This window comes from Eptatretus burgeri, chromosome 6, assembly GCF_056783735.1.
Source record: "Eptatretus burgeri isolate ZD-2024b chromosome 6, Ebu_testis_v1, whole genome shotgun sequence".
NCBI classification, from domain to species: domain Eukaryota; kingdom Metazoa; phylum Chordata; class Myxini; order Myxiniformes; family Myxinidae; genus Eptatretus; species Eptatretus burgeri.
In genome coordinates, this window is record NC_140966.1 from 65987989 (window position 1) to 66008385 (window position 20397).

The following is a 20397-nucleotide window of genomic DNA, read 5'->3' on the forward strand; positions in this document are numbered from 1 at the left end:
ACAATTGGGCGGCATCAGTGGGTAGTGAACATGAAGAACGACACTTAAAGATTACTCTTCAATATTTTTTTTTCATCCAATAATGCTTAATTCTTGAAAGGATGTACCGGAGAAGGATTCAAACAGGAAGGCAATCTACTTGTCTGGCAAAATAAAGTTCAACAATCAAGTGAACGATTGCTGCCAACTAATGAACAATTTGTGATGGAGTTTTCATAAGGATTGGGAAGAATTGATGTGAAGCTTCCATTTCACCACCCACCACAAGCAAAACTTTGTCAGAACCAACTAACTACAAGTTATCTTGATAATAGCAAGAGAGGGTTTTGCTCAGTGATATGTACCGTGCCCAAGGCCCTTTTTTCTGGAGAGACGTCCTGAGAAGCATGTGTAGAGTGGTTGCCCAAGCTGGCTTTTCTTGTAAAAGCTTTCAGCGCTTCTGGGCTGCCACATGTGACACCTACACAGTAACAGCAGCAGCACTGTAAACTTCAGCTTTTTGTACAAACCCGGTGTTTCATTTACATTGGTAGTCCCCGTATGCTGACTGCCCTAAAGGCTATTCCAGCAGTTTCAATTCACCAGATGGAGACTTAACTATTTGATCCCTGAGCGATGGAGAAAACGAGTCGTGGCAAAATGGCTGGCTGGGAGTGTGCCTGGCTGGAATTAGCAGTTAACGTGGCTATCCTTACCTGTAAAAGGGTCTGCAGCAGTTGTAGTCTTGTCTGAGCTCTGAGAACTTGAGGACAAAGACTTCTTGAAAGATCCTTTGTCACCTGAGTGAAGAATGCATCTGTACGGTTAGCAGTGACTTATCAAGCATATAGACAAAGACTGATTTAAAATAAAAGAGAGGTAGTTGTATGCAAGAGAAAAATAAAATAACTAAACAGCTGGACAACAGTTCATTTCCTTCTGGTGTTCTGCCTCAAGGCAAGTTCAGTGCTGCCAAAGCAGCCCCGTGGCAAGGATTACACTGGGTGGTTTGTCTTTGCCTTCCCAGTGGTAGTCAGAAGAGAAATTTGGAATTTGTTCAGGGTGTCAGAGATAAGTCACATTCACTTGGTGAAGAACACCATGGGATCTTTAATGTCCACCAACTAATGCCAGAAGAGGGGGACCAGAAGAGGGGGATGTTACGTCCATCCAAGAGACGGCACACACATTGATTAATTCCCTCCACTGCGCAACACCACGGTGACAGTTTATAGCTGGGCCGAGATTAGAACTCAGGCTATAGGGCTCAAAGGTGAGCATGCCGATCTCTCGGCTATCTTGCTAGCCCTTAGCCAAGAGTTACACACCATCAAAATAATTTTTTGCATGTTAAGTACATTTTCAAACTTTGAAACGTACCTTGCTTGCTCTTACGACCTAATCCAATAACCGTGCCAAGTTTTGTGTTTGGTGTGCAAGAAAATCGTGAGCACTGCGGTGTTATAATTCTGGGTGAAAACATAAATCATGATGACGAGAATCGTGAGCTCTCCTGAGCTCTAACTCTACTTTTTGGAAGCAAATGCCCATATCAGTTTTGAACGACCCTCATGCACACATCCATCAACCCGCTTTTGTGCTTCAATACGAGAGGCAAGCCCTCACCATTAGCACCATATTATGGATGACATTTGCAAGTACACCGTATAGTAGCTATACTTGTCTGTACAGTGTATAACTCAAAACTTGATTTACAATGTAATATTCATAGTTTTTATTCATATTTTTGAGATCAAGTTGGAGTATACAAGCAAGGTTAATCAGACAGACCAAAAATAAAGATGGTAAATAAATAAAGAAACATGGAAGTGATAACAACACGGTGTATCTAGTGCTTGACGCGCTGCAGCGGGGCTAATAAGGGCTATTTACAACCAATATGACTTTGCTTGCCCTTCCACATTTTGACCCAATTTTTAATCGTTTTCTCCATATTCTCAAAATAAAGGTTTGTTGAAAATCTGATGACAAAAGTTCAAATGGTAAAAAGGTTATGGACGGACGGACACACGCAACTGCAAACCCCGTCTCCCACTGAGCAGGGGGGTGGGCTAATGAACATTCCTGAGATCATTTTGGATGAAAGTGACAAGAGAGGAGACCCATCAGTGCAAAATCCAACTGAATAAACACAGCAACTCATGTGACCTACAACAGAGGATCCAGCATCTGGCGATTCTGTTGAATAGAGGAGGAGGAGATGCGATCTGCTGTCCGTGAATTCGTAACGTACATGAGATAGAAGAATTGCCTCAACTGGAGTACGACAACATATAACAACGTCGGCATGATGAATATAACATCAATAATTTTGATTGACGTGATCATACTCAAGATCAGTGTGATAACGTCAATCATTGTGATGCAATTCCATATCATTAAGCTTTTACGTCATTCATCGGATGGCAGTGTTCGTTTGATTTGTTTGCTCGGACTGGTTGAATCGGATTTTTGCATTCATTGGCTCCCCCATAAGTTTCACTCAGTTTTTTTTTTTTGTTGGTCTTGTTTGCACACATTTTCAGGTTAATGGACGGGGTTTCTGAAAGTCTTGCCACATGATTTGGAAGCAGCCTTGTATGGTTAAAAGCAGAAAATGTTGTTTGCCTTGGAGGGTGTCATTGGAAGAATTCAATGCAGCTAAGGTCAGACTTTATTGCATGCCTCAAAATCATGCTGACTGTTCTCAGTGATTGTCAAACGTAGAAGTAAGATCTGGCAAGTACAATACCGTGCAGGCAGTCTGTGAGGCGGCATGTAGAATGATTGTTTTGGTTCAGTGAAGTCTGGGAAGCTAAGTCTCAGTTGGGCATGGAAGAAGTGCAGAACGAATATATATTTTTTAAATCTCAGTGTGATCGTAAAAAATAAGAGGCAATGCATGAGTGCAGCTGAAGTGAGAGAAGGGGAAGAAAACAGGATGATATATACAAAGCCGGAGATGCGGCCGGGTGTTAACGTGCGCTGGGAGCCACTGGCTGGGAGAAAGTTGTTATGGACAGATATTTGGAAGATGGAGACTGCACAGATGAGTTTCATATTGCCTTCCCCATATGATGTTTTGCCGACACGAACAAAGCTCTTTCTGTGGAAACTCAAGTCCACTGAGGATGCTAAATTCTTCTCGCGAATGCATATTCAACTGAGATAAATAACGAATTCAAACTGCTGGTTGTATCATTTCTGAGGCACAGCTGGACCACTGATGCAGTGCTCTGACACATTTGGAATTCAGCCAGGGTGCAGGCACACAAGGGTCAACGCTTTTTCAAACACACCGTGGTATCATTAACATCTGCCGGTGAATGGGTCACCAGCTTACCGTCCATCCGAGGGATGGCGTGCTCATCAATGTGCAATATATCCTGCCTGTAAAGCACCAAGGTAACAGTTTATATTTAAGTCGAGAATCAAAGCCAGACGATATGGCTCAAAAGCAAGTGCGGTATTTTGTATTTCTGAGCTTTCCTGTCAGACGTGATGCTAGATGCACTTTGTGAAGTTAAAGAAAACGAGTGGAGAAAGTGTTGAGTGCCTGTTTGGTATCATTAGCAAGAGGGTGTTAAACATTTTTGCCCTAATAAAGTTTGGGAGGTTTTGCAGAGAGCTGTGGAGTGTGCCTTCACAAATGAAGAGAGTAAGTGAGTTAATCTTAAGAAATTTGTTTACGAAGGAAGGTGAGAAACCTGGACAATGTCCACATCAAGAGAGCAAAAATAGGACAAGGACTTGTAAAGTAGTAGATCAAGCAGATTGGAAGCCATGATCGTGTTCTTCAGGAGACAGTTCCAACTAACCTCCAGCCCAATCTATATACATCCGATCATAAAGGATGGCTGAGTTAATTCTACCAAGAACGGAAGATTATTTGGTAAGAGGTTCTTCATTCTGTGTGTGAACAGAAGTCCTGGTTAGAGCTTTATGCATGAGGATGCGAACTTCTCTTGTTCTTTTATTTAATGTAAACAATTTCTGTATAAATCTGATCGAAAATGTGATCAGATCTTCATTGAAGTCCAAGTAATAGATGAAGAGAACCTCATTAAACAAATATCTCACAACACACACACACACACACACACACACACACACACACACACACACACACACACACACACACACACACACACACACACACACACACACACACACGTTTTAATTTATTTATTGAGAAAAATAATCCAACATTCAATTTATTCGTTGGAAAAAGTATGTGAACCTTTAAGTTAATCAGCTCAATTAAGGGGATAATTAGTCAGGTGTTTCAATCAATGAGATGACAATCAGGAGTGAGTTTGGGTGACCCTGCCCAATATGAAAAACGTAAACTTTGTTCGTCACCATCAGAGTCTGGTCTTCACCACAGGTTTGTGGAAGCGTCATGCCCCGATCAAAAGAGATTTCTGAAGACCTCAGAAAAAGAGTTATTGATGCTCATCGGTCTGGAAAGGCTTACAAAACAATTTCTCAAGATGTTGGGCTCCACCAATCCATTGTCAGGCAGATAGTGCACAAATGGAGAAAATTCAACACTGAAGTTACTCTTTCCAGGAGCAGTCATCTAACAAAAATCACTCCAAGAGCAAGTGGTACAATAATCCAGAAGGTCACAAAGAACCCCAGGGTAACGTCTAAGGACCTGCAGGCCTCTATTGCTGTCAGTGTTCATGAGTCATGAGTCCACCATCAGGAAAACACTGAGCAACAATGGTGTGCATGGGAGGACAGCAAGGAGGAAACCACAGCTCTCCAACAAGAACATTGCTGCCCATCTCAAGTTTTTTTGCCTGGGTTGCTGACGTCCAGGCAGAGGAGAGGTAGCCAAAGAATGAGGACAGGCTGAAGAGTTCAGACAGGGGAGAAGTAAGAGCAGTAGAGCAGGGTTTGAGAACATGGATACTGATATCATTTGGGCTCGTCAATGAAGAAGGGTAGATGCTGGACAGAACCCTATCTATATTCTCGGTGGAGGACACAATGTCCAGTCAATGGCGAGTATGAACTATGAAAGGTTGAGATGGGGACAGAGTGGGATGGGTTGGGTACACCAGGTTTGGAGGCAAATACATATTTAAGACATTGTGCCTTATCTTGAGCAGAGTCTGTAGAAATTCCATTTGAGGTGAGGGTGGGGATGGAATGTGAGCACACAAGAGAGATGGACTTGATTGGGTGCCAACATGACTGAGGAAGGAAACTGGTTTTAGAGTAAAGCCAGAAGATTTGCAAGATGTTTTATGGCTGATCTCAGGATGGACAAATACTCGTTGCAATCTTTATAGAGTGACCTAAAGTCATCCACAGTCAGGTGAGCTTTCCGTGATGAGAAAGGAAGCTGTTTTGCTCAAACTGCCTCCCCACAGAGTTCATTGTATCAAGGCCGAGCAAATGGATCAGATAGCTGCAGATGGAATGGGATAAACAGGTTTATGAGAGAAAATACGCTTTTGTGAAAGTATTCCGAGGTGGAATCAATATGAAATGCTGTATAGATCACAGCCCAATCCTCTTGTGTGGGCATATTGCAGTCCATGCCAGTTGACCAGGAGGAAAAGCCATATTCTTCATCGTTGTGGTTGCCCCAGAGAGATATGAGCTTTGAAAAGAATGTGGTCAGAGCAGCCAAGAGAGGCAGATGAGGAACAACAACAGTGGTTGGATGGTAAGTTGATCATCACCAGGTCCAGAACGGAGGATGCACCAATTGCAGAAATCTGGGTTGGGAAGTTCACAGATTGGCTCAGACCAACAAAGTCGTACAAAACTTCAGCTACAATGTCATGACTGGTTGCCACAAGAGGAGGAAATAGCATTTATACAATGTCTGATTCCCCCCAAAAAATATTCTGCATTTGTGGAATTTTGAACCATTTGCCCATAAAGGTGCGATTCACACTGCAAGAAGCCCCCTAGGGGTCGCATAAGCACAATTTGGCAGATTCTTCAATGGTATATTGGTCGCAGAAGCACAACTTGCAGGTGACGATAGTGTGCTGTAGGTTGGAGAGCTGATAATTATAATCATTTTTATTCCCAATCAAAAAACTGTGTCATTTTACTGGTGCTGTGGTAAGGAAACTGACAATGTGTTTATGTAGAAGATGGCTTGTTGGTCACAAATCATGCATCAGTGGCTGCAATGGGATGCAATTTGTCTTATGTATGTCTGCAAATATGTATATATATATATATATATATACTCCGAAGTTCTCCTATCTTCCACCAACACCATCATGACCTCATCACAACGGTGTCATGGATGCAAATGCAGAAGAGCATTTAAAGTTAATGAATGCAAAGTCAAAAGCTGTCACCAAGCAGATGAAAAGTGAAGTTACCGACCTAGTTTCGCCCTTATCGGGGCTCATCAGGGCAACATATCACTGTTTCATCCAGCTGGCAACTTTTGAAGCTTTTTTGGCTTTTCTTTCACTTATCCAACTGATGCATATTCTAGTTTTGTATTATTAATACATTTTCTGAAATTTGTAGAATTTGTTTTTCATTTGGAAGTTGTGGGTTATGATGTGTAAATAAAGGTGGAAAAAAGTCTGATTTAATGCAATTTAATTGCAGGCTATATGGCAACAAAAGGTGAAAATTTTGAAAAACTGGTGGACATGTATATATATATATATATATATATATATATATATATATATATATATATATATATATATATATATATATATATATATATATATATATATATATATATATATATATATATATATATTGGCAGTGATATTCATGTCTCTGCTGGCTGCGAGTCAGAGGTCAATAGACGTCTGGGTCGGGCCTGGGGAGTCATGGATTCACTGGATCATGGGGTGTGGCGCTGCCGGTACCTGTGCGGGAGGACTAAAGTCCGAGTCTTCAGGTCCTTGGTACTTCCAGGCTTGCTATATGGATGCAAGGCTTGGACTCTGACCAAGGATCTGAGACGGAGACTTAATTCCTATGGTACCAGGTCTCTTCGGAGAATCCTTGGCTATCGCTGGTCGGATTTTGTGTCCAACGAGCGGTTGCTGAGAGAAACTCGGATGAGATTTGTTACCTGCATAGTCCGTGAGCATCAGTTGCGACTGTATGGACATGTGGCTCGTTTTCCTGACACTGATCCTGCTCACCAGATTCTCTCAGCAAGGGAGTCTCATGAGTGGAGGAGGCCAGTGGGCCGACCACATGCCTCGTGGTTGCAGCAGGTTGACCATCATCTCAAGGAGATGGGGATGGGCCTGGCATCTGCCTGGGGGATGGCCAGACGGAGGCCCCTGGAGTACCGGCGGAAAGTGGATGCAGCAACGCGCTGTTCTGGCACATGCTCCCATACCTGACCTGATATATATATATATATATATATATATATATATATATATATATATATATATATATATATATATCTATTTATATATATATCGACCCACCCACATCTCTCACCTGTGAATGGAGGGAATAGCCAATCAGCTCTCACCACATCAACTAAACACAGGTGGCTAGAATTATACAAATGATTGACACCTCCCACACTCCTCCAGCTGAGAAAGCTGCATAAAGCAACCCAAGAAGGCCCACGCAAGGGAAGTGGTTTGCCATTTCGAAACCTTCCCAGAGTTCCTTCAGAACTATAAAGATGTTCACACACAGTACACGCATGAGAATCCACCATTTACGATGACATTAATAGACAATAGACAAGTACATGTGGTATATTGGCCTTGAACCTGGGTTCTAAGTGTCGTGGGCAATTTGGTCAGATGAGAATGGGGAACAGGTCAACCCATATATTAAATTCCGACAATGTCAGATTCCCTTTCCTGTGGATGGTCATCAAACAATTAACAGGAATAGTGAGTGAAAGAAAGATAAAATATTCTGGTTAAAAGATACAATTTCACAAACATCAGAATGATAAATAAATCACCAGCAGGTTTTAATATGGAGTAGTATGGGTAAAGAAACGCACCGAGGGATTTGAAAGATCCGATTGACCTGCGAGAATGAGTGGATTCCGAGCGCTGAAGAATCTTCTGCAGGATCCCTTGTTCACCTGGCATGTATGGGGTGAGGGTGAGAAATAAATATCCAAGTACAGCTTCAGGCAGGAACTCAGCAGCCAGTGCAGAATGCATTCACTTTCAATTGTTGTGAAGCAGGTCATACAACAAACCTGTTAATTACAATGTCACAGGCACATTTGAAAACACCAACGTTCTTGATTGTATTTTACTACTTTTTATTGAAGCTACTTCATGAATCTTTGATGTAGAAATTACTGTTTTCCTGTTCTCATTTTACATTGAAATCAAATGGATTCAGTTCATTGCTCATGATAAAAGTTAAATTGATTTTCATGCAAAAGTACCCATGATTTGTGATTATATGACCCTTGATAAAAGATGTGCATCAAATGGATAAAAACCAACCTATAAAACCCAAAAATAAGATCCAAATTGTTGGCTGAGACATCATACCTGTTCATTCGAGAAAGTAAAATGAATAAACATCCATGTGAATGAATTCAGTGAAATGAATTCAGCGACTTTCCATCAAAACAAAAAACAGGAATGTTTTATTTTTACATTTTTACAATAAACTAAGGGTCACAGAGGAGCTTGTGCACACATCACATACTGGCCAAAGACATTCCAATAATCCCAGTGAAGTTTTACATTAATTACAAGGGCATTTTGTGGACAATGAGCAAACACATATGGTATTTGAATCAGGGTTCCCTGCATCATAAGGAGTCAGACAGGGGTCAACTGTGAGAACCCAAACAGGCCAACCAAAGCTAAATTACCATATGTGAGTTGAGACAGTTAGATAAAAAACACAATCTATCCTGGAAAGTTGGCTGTGTGAAGAGATGTTTTTCTAAAGGGTGTAGATTTGTTTTCAAATGCAGCTGTATAAAATTGTATATACTGCATTAGCAAATACCCATTCTCCCCAGGAGGAAATATGTCAGTGAAATATCTTCCACAATGTGATGTGTACAGCCTCCCCCCCAAACCCCCCCACCCCTTAGTAAAAATTATACTTGTGCTCCCATCCCCTCTTTATAGAAACTGTGGTTGCACTCACTCTCCCACTATACTAATATTCTGGTTGCACCTTCCCCCCACCCTCTTTATATTCAAACTTGACCAGGACGGAAATGTGTACATCACCCTACCTTTTGTCTGGGTCATCTCCCCCAACCTTAGGGGGTAAGGGGGCAATTTTAATTGTGCCCATGATGAGCTCACAGGATTTATGCAAAATTTGGTGGAGATTGGCCAAGCTGTTTTTGATTCAATAATGTTCAAAAATACATACATATTATACATACATTAGGGTGGTCCAAAGTTTCGACGTTCCGATTTTTAAATTTGGCACCTCCTCAAAACATTCAAAATAATGAGGAAATAATTCAGTAAAAAACATCAGTTCGATCGAAGAATATTTAGAGTTCACTTCCGACTGTTGAAGTTTCACCCTTATGTGCCTAAAATATAGGCCTTATATGTAGTATATGCAGATGGTTCTTTCTATCTATTTAAATCTGTATCATTCTCTCTTTCTCATCCTCAGGTTCTGATTTACTGTCGCTTGTGTTGCTGCTGATCAAGCCATAAGCATTAAGCGTGAACATGAGAAGTGTTTTTCTGTAGCATGAGGCTACAGTCTCTAGAGACATTTACGCAAATATGAGGTTTGCAACAGATATAGTTTTTCGTGTATGGATATTATTTGGGGTTCTCAAATAAATAAATAAACAAGCAGTCATAGACTGGTACTTACGAAATCGTCAACTTGACCTCTGACCTTGTCTAATAAAAGCTTCGACGTTCCGATTTTTAAATTTGGCACCTCCTCAAAACATTCAAAATAATGAGGAAATAATTCAGTAAAAAACATCAGTTCGATCGAAGAATATTTAGAGTTCACTTCCGACTGTTGAAGTTTCACCCTTATGTGCCTAAAATATAGGCCTTATATGTAGTATATGCAGATGGTTCTTTCTATCTATTTAAATCTGTATCATTCTCTCTTTCTCATCCTCAGGTTCTGATTTACTGTCGCTTGTGTTGCTGCTGATCAAGCCATAAGCATTAAGCGTGAACATGAGAAGTGTTTTTCTGTAGCATGAGGCTACAGTCTCTAGAGACATTTACGCAAATATGAGGTTTGCAACAGATATAGTTTTTCGTGTATGGATATTATTTGGGGTTCTCAAATAAATAAATAAACAAGCAGTCATAGACTGGTACTTACGAAATCGTCAACTTGACCTCTGACCTTGTCTAATAAAAGCTGTCTCCAGAGAAGGTAGCGACGCAAACCAGAAGTTTCTACGATGATTCTGTACCAAACCATTAAAATCAAATGTTTTGGATGTTTGACCTCACTGTGACCTTGACCTTTGACCGATTTTGACCAAAATATAATCAGCGCTAGCCACCATCATCCTGAATCACGTGGTGTAATTTGACATTGGTAGCTTCTTCCGTTCTCGAGTTATCATATTTTGGATGTTTGACCTCACTGTGACCTTGACCTTTGACCGATTTTGAGCAAAATCTAATCAGCACTAGCCATCACCCTCCTGAATCACGTGGTGTAATTTGACATTGGTAGCTTCTTCCGTTCTCGAGTTATCGTGCCTACAAACAAACAAACAAACAAACAAACAGAAACGGAAGTCATCAATATACTTACGAAATCTTTAGATTTCGTAAGTAATAAATCACCCTTTACTTCATCTGTGAAGCATGGTGGAAGCAGTCATGGCTTGGGCTTACATAGCTGCTTCAGGAACTGGCTCACTCATCTTTATTGATGATGTAACTAATGATGGCAGCAGCAGAATGAATTCAGAAGTGTACAGGAACATTTTGTCTGCCTATGTATGAGAAAATGCCTCCAAACTCATAGGGCGGTGCTTCATCATGCAGCAATGCAATGACCCCCCAAAACACTGCCAACGCAACCAAGGAGTTCATCAGGGGAAAAAGGTGGAAGGGTTTAGGCTGGCCAAGTCAATCTCCTGATTTAAATCCAATGGAGCATGCACTTCACTTGATGAAGAGTTGACTAAAGTCAGAAACCCCCCAAAACAAACAACTGAAAATGTCTGCAGTAAAGGCTTGGCAAAGCATCTCAAAGAAAAATAGCAAGAGTTTGGTGATGTCAATGGGTCACAGGCTCGATGCAGTAATTGCATGCAAGGGATATGTAACCAAATACTAACTCTTATACTACTTTAAGTTAATCTGTTCCAATACTTATGTTTGCCTAAAATGGGGTACTGAATATAAAAAGTGCAATTGTTCTGCAATGGCAAAACATATATGCATAGAAATACCAAGAAATTATAGCTGATCTTCTGCACTCTTGCATCATATTCATCTTTTGATCTCAAATCCTAATTTATTGAGCACATAGCAATAACAACAAATTTGACTTCACTGCTCCAATACTTATAGAGGGCACTGTACGTACACACACACACACACACACACACACACACACACACACACACACACACACACACACACACACACACACACACACACACACACACACACACACACACACACACACACACACACACACACACACACACACGCAACCGTTTAACATGGTGAGGCTTCTGTGGCCGGTTAAATGTCATGATCAAGCGGTGTTCCCATTAAACTGATGTGGCCAATCAACTGACATTTGGCACTCATACAAATAAACACACAGGATAAAAGGGAGATCTCGAGTGAAGTTAACTTACTTTAACCCCCCCCCCCACTCCCCCAAAAAACAAAAAAAACCAGCAACATTCCAGCGTGCATTGTTATTTTTTTGGCATTTGAAAGCTGTGAATAGACCAAACTTTCAACCTGCCTAACCAAAGGAAGAGCATTGTTCATGCCAATCTCTTGCATACACTAGCATAAGTGTTCTACATCATTTACATTTGTTGCTTGCTTATAAGCTTGGGTTGCTCATCTGATTCAGAACCTGAATTATCACTCATAACCTTTCATCTCCTGCAAAAACTCCGATTAAGACATCTCTCCTACAATGTCTGTATCTATGTCCACCCTTGTGAATTCCTCAAATTCTGTCTGCGTCATGTTGTCAGGTGTGGGTATGTCAGCAAGCACATTGTAATTTTGACTGGCTATCAGGTCAGCTTCATCATCCTCACCAGGCTTTCTGAAACCCCTTTTATGGTAACAATTTGCGATTGTTTGGGGGTTTATCGCATCCCTCATGTTTTTCGCAATATGAAGGGCATCTGGCATCATTTTCCATAAACTCCTGCTTTTTCTTGTCCACATCAAGTGCCACAATGATCTTTGCATTGAATTTGTTTCTGTAGTTTAAGTTATTATTTCAAGTTATTGATGACTCCCACATCCATGGGCTGGATGACACCAGTAATGTTGGTCAGAAGAAACTTCACCTCTGTTGGTTTGGTGAACATTATGAGGATGGGCAGCACAATTGTCCACCAGTCGGCATATTCAGCGATGGATGTCGAGCTCTGAGTTTCCCATCCCACTCACCAAGCCCCTTCTGAAAGATGTACCCAATCATCCAAGCATTTTTGGAGACGTATACCCAACAGAAAATTTCTTTAAATCCTTGAGAAAACACCTCAGCTTCATACTCTTCCCAATGACGAGAAATGACAAATTCTTCATTCCCATCATATTTGCGCAAACAATCATGGTGATTTGCTCTTTCACCTTATTGACACCAGGAAGTTAATTTTCCTTGATACAATAGTCCTTATCTGGAAACCATGGAAGTAAAGACCAGTCTCTTGGGCAGTGGAAATGTCTTCTGCCGCATATGCTTGAAGGATTTTAGGGAGAAAAATCTTTCTTCCAATCATGCGCTGCAGAAAAATAAGTGTGCTGTCTGTTTTTCACCTTGTTTAAAAAACACAACATTATGTTGTGTTAGACCTTCCAATGGCACATCCAGTCTTCCGAGTAGTTAAAATCAGACCCCTGTGTAGCGGACAACACCCTCACTTTACCCTCAAGAACCAGACTGGAAAGCTTTGCCCCATTGAGCAAGCCTCTGCTGGAACCACACGTACTGTATTAGTCCTTTTCCCATATCCTCCTCCCTCCCTTCCGATTTGCACTTTTGATCGTTGTTTACACCATTGAATACAGAAAAGAAGTGGGCCTTGGCCGACACAAGTCTGGACAGTTGAGGCACAGAGACTCCTAAACTCTTAGGAGCAGATGTCCGAGTCATCTCTGGTAATCCAAGGCTTCTAAGAAGTTAAAATTCCTGTGACAAAGTTAAATCTACACGTTTCTTTGAAGATGCCATGCTGCATACGACTTTTGCAAAAAGCAATGTCTCTCTGCTAAAACAATGAATGCGCTCTGTGAGGAGTCAGCCATGACATAAAGCCATTCCTCATATAGCACAGAATTGTGTGATAATGACATATGTGACAAAAAAAATGACCTTTCAGTCAGTAACCAAAAAAATCCTGATTAACTGAGCTTGCTTCCCTTTTAACAGGTAAAAATAACATGTGGAAGGAACTTTTCCAAGACATGTTCCGTTTAAGCAATGTTTCTGTTTATCTGAGTTCACATTCTGTGGTGGCTCCTCCATATATACTGTCAGACCCTGTTATTCACAGAGGATACGTTCCTGAAAAATGCTGAGAATGTCGGAATCCGCAAATGTCAGGGCATTGTTTAAAAAAAGGAATTTTTTTCCCACAATCTGAGCTCATACACACACACACACAATATATATATATATATATATATATATATATATATATATATATATATATATATATATATATATATATATATATATATGTATGTATGTATTAGACGACCCGTGAACCCGTTGGGTTCCCATTGTGACAGCGGTTGATAAAAAATCATTAAAAAAAAGAAAAAAAAAGGATAGCTCCAGCGAACTATACTGCTGAGGTTGTTTTCATTGATCAAATACTCCTGAAGAGAACTTCACTGAATCAGGAATTGATTTTTTAATAATTTTTTTCATTGCCCGATTTGAACGAAACTTGATACTGCACACCGCAGGCAAATGGTAGGTAAGGTGGCCCTAAAATCTTTGCCCTCGCAAGTACCGGTTTGGCTGTATTTTGGGAACATACACACACATATATATATATATATATATATATATATATATATATATATATATATATATATATATATATATATATATATATATATATATATATATATACACACATTACTAAATATGTTTTACATTTTGTTGTGTTACAGCCTGAATTTAAGATTAATTTAATTTTTTTGTCACCGATTTACACAAAATACCCCAGAATGAGAAAGTGAAGAAATTTTTACGTTTTTAGATATTTTTACAAATTATCAGTAAATAAAAATGAAAAGCTGAAATATCTTGCATCAATAAGTTTGCAACCCCTTTGCTATGGCACTCCAAATTGAGCACAAGTGCATCCAATTTCCTTTGATCATCCTTGAGATGTCTCTAAAACTTGATACGAGTCCACCTGTGACCAATTCAATTGATTGGACATGATTTAGAAAGAAACACCCCTTTCTATATAAGGTCCCATAGTTGACAGTGCAGGTCAGAACAGAAACTCAACCACAACCTCCAAAGAACTGTCAGTAGAACTCTGAGATAGAATTGTGGGGAGGCATAGATCTAGCTAAGGGTATAAAACAATTTCTGGAGTGTTGAAAGTTCCCAAGAACACAGTGAGCGGACGGACTGTCCTATCATTAGGAAATGGAAAGAATATGGAACTACCCAGACTCTTCCGAGCTGGCCGTCTGACCAACCTGAGCAACCGGGCAAGAAGAACCAGGGTCAGAGAGGAGACCAAGAACCCATTGACCTCTCTGACAGAACCAGAGTCTACATCAAGTGTAGACTTCCTTGGCTAAGATTGGAGAACCTGCCAGAATGACAACAGTCTATGTTGGTTTAATCTAGGCTGAATGGGAGAGTGGCCAGATGGAGGCCACTCCTGAGAAAAAAAGGCACAAGACAGCATGCCTGGAGTTTGAAAAAAGGCACATGAAAGACTGAGAGCATAAGGCAAAATATTATTTGGTCTGATAAGATGAAAATTAAACTATTTGGGCTGAATGCAAAGAGCAACGTCTGGCGGAAACCAAGCACAAATCATCACTCAGCTTAAACCATCCCTACCATGAAGAATGGTGATGGCAGCATCAGTGGAAGGGACTGGGAGACTTGTAAGGATAGAAAGGACATGGAATGGAGCAAAATACAGGCAAATCCTTGAGGAGAACCAGCTTCAGAGTGCAAAAGACCTTAGACTGCAGCAAAGATTTACATTCCAACAGGATAATGACCCCAAGCATACAGCCAAAGCAACACTGGAATGGCTTCAGAACAAGAAGGTGAAAGTCCTTCAGTGGCCCTGCCAACGCCAAGACTTGAATTCCATTGAGAATCTGTGGAAAGACTTGAAAATTGCTGTTCACCGATGCTCCCCATCCAACTTGACCAAGCTTGAGCAAATCTACAAGGAAGAATGGGAGAAAATCCCCAAATCCAGATGTGCAAAACTGATACAGACATACCCAAGAAGACTCGGAGCTGTAATGGAGCCAAAGGCACTTCTACAAAGTATTGACTCAGTGGGTTGAATATTTCTTGACAGAAGACATTTTAGCTTTTCATCTGTAATTAATTTGTAAAAATTTCTAAGAACGATTTCACTTTGTCATTTTGGGGTATTTTTTGTGGATCGGTTAAAATTTTTTTTTAATTTAATCCATTTTAAATTCAAGTTGTAACAACAAAATGTGACAAAAGTCAAGGGGGTGCGAATACTTTCTGAAGGCACTGCACATGACTATCATTGGATATTAATTGCTTGCAACATCGATAAATGTGTGTGTGTGTGTATTTTTTCTTTCTTCAGCAAAATTGTCGACCCTTTTCTTCTCCGTGTGTCCCAAAAGCCTTCCCTTTACCCCCTTCTCTCCAATGGTACTAATATGGTACTACATTTTCTTCCCCATATTATTTTCCTAAATTTACCCCCTCTCCCCACCCCTTAACCCCCCTGCTTCCAGTCATTCTCTATTCCTACTACTCACTTCTGGGTGCTTCCCCTTTCTGATTTGTTTGAGGTGGGATTCTCTGCTCTTCCTTGCATAGTGCATCTCCCAGTTCACTCAGATTTTGTGATTATTGTTATGGGGGCTGTAATTGCATTATGGGACTCTTATATGGGGGTTGTAATAATAATCGTCCCATCAACTCTGCTATCAGATCTGAACAATGTGTACCTGAACTCGTTACCCCACAAAACCTGTTTCCATATTTTTAAGCCTCAGTATACCTCTTCATTACACCTGGCCTTACTACCCTGTGCAGTGACAAATCCCTTGATTTAAACCAATTTATCTAATTCTTTTTGTTTACATGACAGCTCGTCCTCAGATCCAGTGTTCTTCCTGGGAAACGTTTCACTAAATTAGTGGTTTCTGGGTAGAAATACCATGTATCATTTTAGTTATACCTCTCCTTTTCTTTGTCTTCATGCTGTTCCTCCTCGTGCTATCCCATACCTTTGAAGAAAACACCATACTCACATCGACACTATATTTTCCTGAAACATAAATACAACTGTTTTTTTACTAATCCTATTTCACAACGAAGATCTCCCAGCTGTGTGACCATTCAAATTACCATAGTGTACATTGAACCGTCAAATGCAGCTACATCCTTTCAATAACACAGTGACCAAAACTGAAGACAGTAATCGAGAATGGCCAAACCAGACCTGAATACAATGCAGCAGTATTTTCTATGACTTGTACATAATACCCATCAAATGCACCACACAATTATATTGCCATATTTATCGCTGTCCAAAACTGTGATGAAAGGCTTCTAGCACTCTATGTTTAACCTACTCTTGACCGCCACCCCCCTCCCACCGCCTCTATCAATTATCAAGTGCTCTTTATAGTATCCAATGGAATGCGGAGGCAATGTTGTGATTTAGAGGTAACAGACTCGATGGCATAATGGCGAGAGCATCCGCTCCGAGTCTGAGAGGTCGGCGGTTCAAACCCTGGCCGAAGCATAGCAAAGACTTACAAAAAAAACCCCAAAACAAATGGTACATGCTGCTTCCTTGCTTGATGCTCAGCATTCAAAAGGTCAAGTGCATGGACAATCCCCATAGGTTGGCATCCATGGGGAGGAGGAAATTCAGGGAGGTTTCCCGGTGGTCTGGCTATTTCACATGCCAGGTCCGCACCATGTTCTGGGTGTTAAAAGTTTCCCAAATGTTTGACATGCACCCAGGAGTAATCATTTTGCTCAATTACCAGGTCAAGCAGAATTCACAGCAATATGTTTTCTAATAATGCATAAAACCTTTGTTTAGATGGTAATTACGAGACACATGGATCAAAAGGGTACCACAAATTAAAAATGCTGAACACACCTGATGGAGAGGACACGAGGCTGGAAGAACAGCGCCTTCGAGGTGGCAGTGCTGGTGTGTCCAAAGTGGGACTTTGAATAGGTGGTGGTATTGTGGGAACCTTGTATGTGCTGGGTTGGGTAGACCATTGCGAGGATGAGATCTCCTCTGAGCTAACTTGGCCTGCTATCTCAGCGAGAGTGCCTTTGCTTGTGCTGCTTGCAAGTGAAGTCTTTTCCAAACTCTATAACGAAACAGAGATAAACTTATAGAACTTCACTAAATTGAGACAGTGAATCAATAGCTTGAATATTCCTGCTGTTCATAAACAACGTCAGTGTGAATGTGAAGCATAAGTTTTCCTGAACAGTTGTTGGCATGGCGGCAGACAGAAGTGTCAGCCTCATGCCCCATTTGAAGGAATGCGTACCCCATGGTGCAACAGCGCAGCATGAGTACGATCGTTTGAAGCTGCATGAGCATATTTCAGAAGCCAAATAAAGAATGGTCAGGCTATAAGCTCATCAAAGAGGCAAGTGACAAAGGGGTGATGCTGACACATCAGTGGAGTGGAAAGAGTTTGGCATACAAGGGGATGAGAAATAAGGAACAAAGATATCAGCAGCTTAAGTAGTGACATGCAGACAGGAAAAGAGAACCGTGTAGGCTGAATTGATAAATAACGTGTACGCAATAGAAAAACAGTAAAGATGTTGAAAGGTGTGGATGGACAAGAGAGGAGAGACAGAATAGTAGAGATAAAGAAAAGGGGATGGCTCATAACCTTAAGGAAGTGACGGTAAGGAAAATAACTGCACAGATTCAGGGAGGCAATTAATAAATAGCCAATCATGAAGTTACCACTTTTGCAATAATAAACACGAAAAAGAGCAATCAGAGATTGCAGACCCTTGCCAGGACTTCTTTTGAGTGGTGTATTTTTGTAGGTTTCAGGGTAAATCCAATATGGCTGCCAAACCATATGACCTGTATCATATCATATGTGTGAACCTTTTGTTCCTCATGGAGAGGTGGTCACACGTGTAAAGTTTCGCCTTGATCTGTTCAGCCACTTCAGAGGAGAAGAGAGGGCAAGCAAAAAAAAAACTTTTTAAAAATCCACTGTATTCCAATTTAAACATCTCTGCTGTCAAACCAGGTTCCACCAATCAGGAAATCCCTCAAAATCACACAATGGTTGATATCACAATGTTTATATAAATGAAATCGCTTACAAAAGAAAAGAAAAAAAATCACACTATCACACAATATAAGCTGGAATGGTACTCGGTAGAGCGGGTACCTCCGCCAAGTTGAACAGTTTATGTTTTGTATCCCACCGATAGGCCGGATCTGCATCCGAATGTTAACCAAAGTCGAATCAGCTTGTTCATATTACCTTACCCATCTCATCAATCAAGTTTTGTCATAACATGTTAACAACTTTTTGAGATGTCATGCTATATATCATTTTGACCCCATCTCTCAATGTGAAGAATCACTGAAAAAAACTTTAAAAATTCTCGTACTGTATCCAGATCCAGAACGTCACTAAAATCTAATCAATTCATTCTTGGCAGACACCCAACCTGTCTATCGAGTTTCGTCCGAATCCGTACAAAACAATTTGAGATATCATGCCAAATAATCTTTTTGGCTCAATTTCTTAGTGATGATGAATCACTTAAAAATATATATAGTATCTGGATCCAGATCTTCACCAAATCGAATCAATTCGTCCTCATCACACACCTAACCTGTCCACAAAGTTTCGTCCAAATCCATCCATAAACTTTTGAGATATGCTGTTCACAGACAAAAATACAGACAGACAGTGGTGAAAACAACCTCCGTCCACCTTTGATGGGGGAGGTAATCGCACCATGATTTCAAAAACAAATTATCTGCATTTTCTGCTCTTGCCTTTTCCTTGTCATCCATTTGACTGAAATCTGCAAAACCCCCTCCAAACGAACTGGTGCCAAAACCATCCACTTCTGCAAAAGGATCCTGTGCTGAAACTGACAAGAGTAGAATGAAGAAAAAAAACCAACATTAAAACAACCATCAATGTCTTGTGTAGATTAACAGGAACAAAGTTAATGCAGCACAACTCACTCAAGGAGCTTGTAGCGATTACCGTCCCTCCTGGAGAAAACGGATCAACGTTCTTGAAGGGATCAACCTGAAGAACATCAAAAATAGCGAATCAGTAAACATTGCCAAAATCACACGATCTATACATTAAACACTTCAAAGTCAGGAGGCAGCAAAATATTCTTGAGCAAATTTTTTTTTTTTTAAATCCTGAAACAAAAACAATATAAAAATAAAAATCAAAGTAAAGTAATAATGACCAAAAATTATATTATCTCAGTGATTAAGATAAGAAGAAAATAAAAAAAGAAGAGAGGAAGATGCAAACCTGAGGACTGACAGCATTTTCAACAGCTGCGGCAAAAGGGTCTTCACTACCAGAAGCAAATGTCTTGAAGATGTCGTCACTTGAGCCAGCAGTGGTAAATGGATCAGTATCTTTGAAGGGATCGCCACCAAATGGGTCTGACGAAAATCCTTCAGCAAACAAAACACATTGTGAGAACTGCATGCTTTCATAATAGACAAGGTCAATTTTGACAAAAAGATAACCATTGAGGCATTTTTTGTTAACGGGCATACATGCTCACTGGATGTGTTTTGATGCGCTGAATCCAAATCAAGTGGATGCTGGACATGATTTTGCCATTTTAACCCTCCAAATTAAACAAAATGGTGGCCAGTTGCAATACAAAATAAATAATTACGCACCTCAAGAGTTTTGCTAACAAAAATAAAAAAAAATCAAATCAAATCACAGAAGACCTGTGTTGGTCATTTATGAATGCTCATTTCAATATTTGGTATTTCCAAAGGATTAAATAAATAAAAATGACCGTTTT

General features: G+C 40.4%; 1 protein-coding gene across 5 annotated transcripts in view; it reads right to left on the reverse strand.

Annotated features, from left to right (window-relative positions):
• LOC147024977 (uncharacterized) overlaps nt 1–20397 on the reverse strand; it is a 196278-nt gene that overhangs the window by 2201 nt on the left and 173680 nt on the right. For 4 of the 5 annotated variants that reach the window (XM_085885471.1, XM_085885469.1, XM_085885470.1 and 1 more), the window contains 7 exons: nt 19884–20032; nt 19577–19643; nt 19382–19479; nt 17480–17702; nt 7967–8050; nt 696–779; nt 345–460 (listed from right to left, as the gene is read on the reverse strand). In XM_085885471.1, the coding sequence (XP_085741597.1) occupies nt 345–460; nt 696–779; nt 7967–8050; nt 17480–17702; nt 19382–19479; nt 19577–19643; nt 19884–20032 (821 nt within the window). The remainder of the gene's footprint in view (nt 1–344; nt 461–695; nt 780–7966; nt 8051–17479; nt 17703–19381; nt 19480–19576; nt 19644–19883; nt 20033–20397) is intronic. The other variant, XM_085885472.1, reaches the window with a different exon arrangement.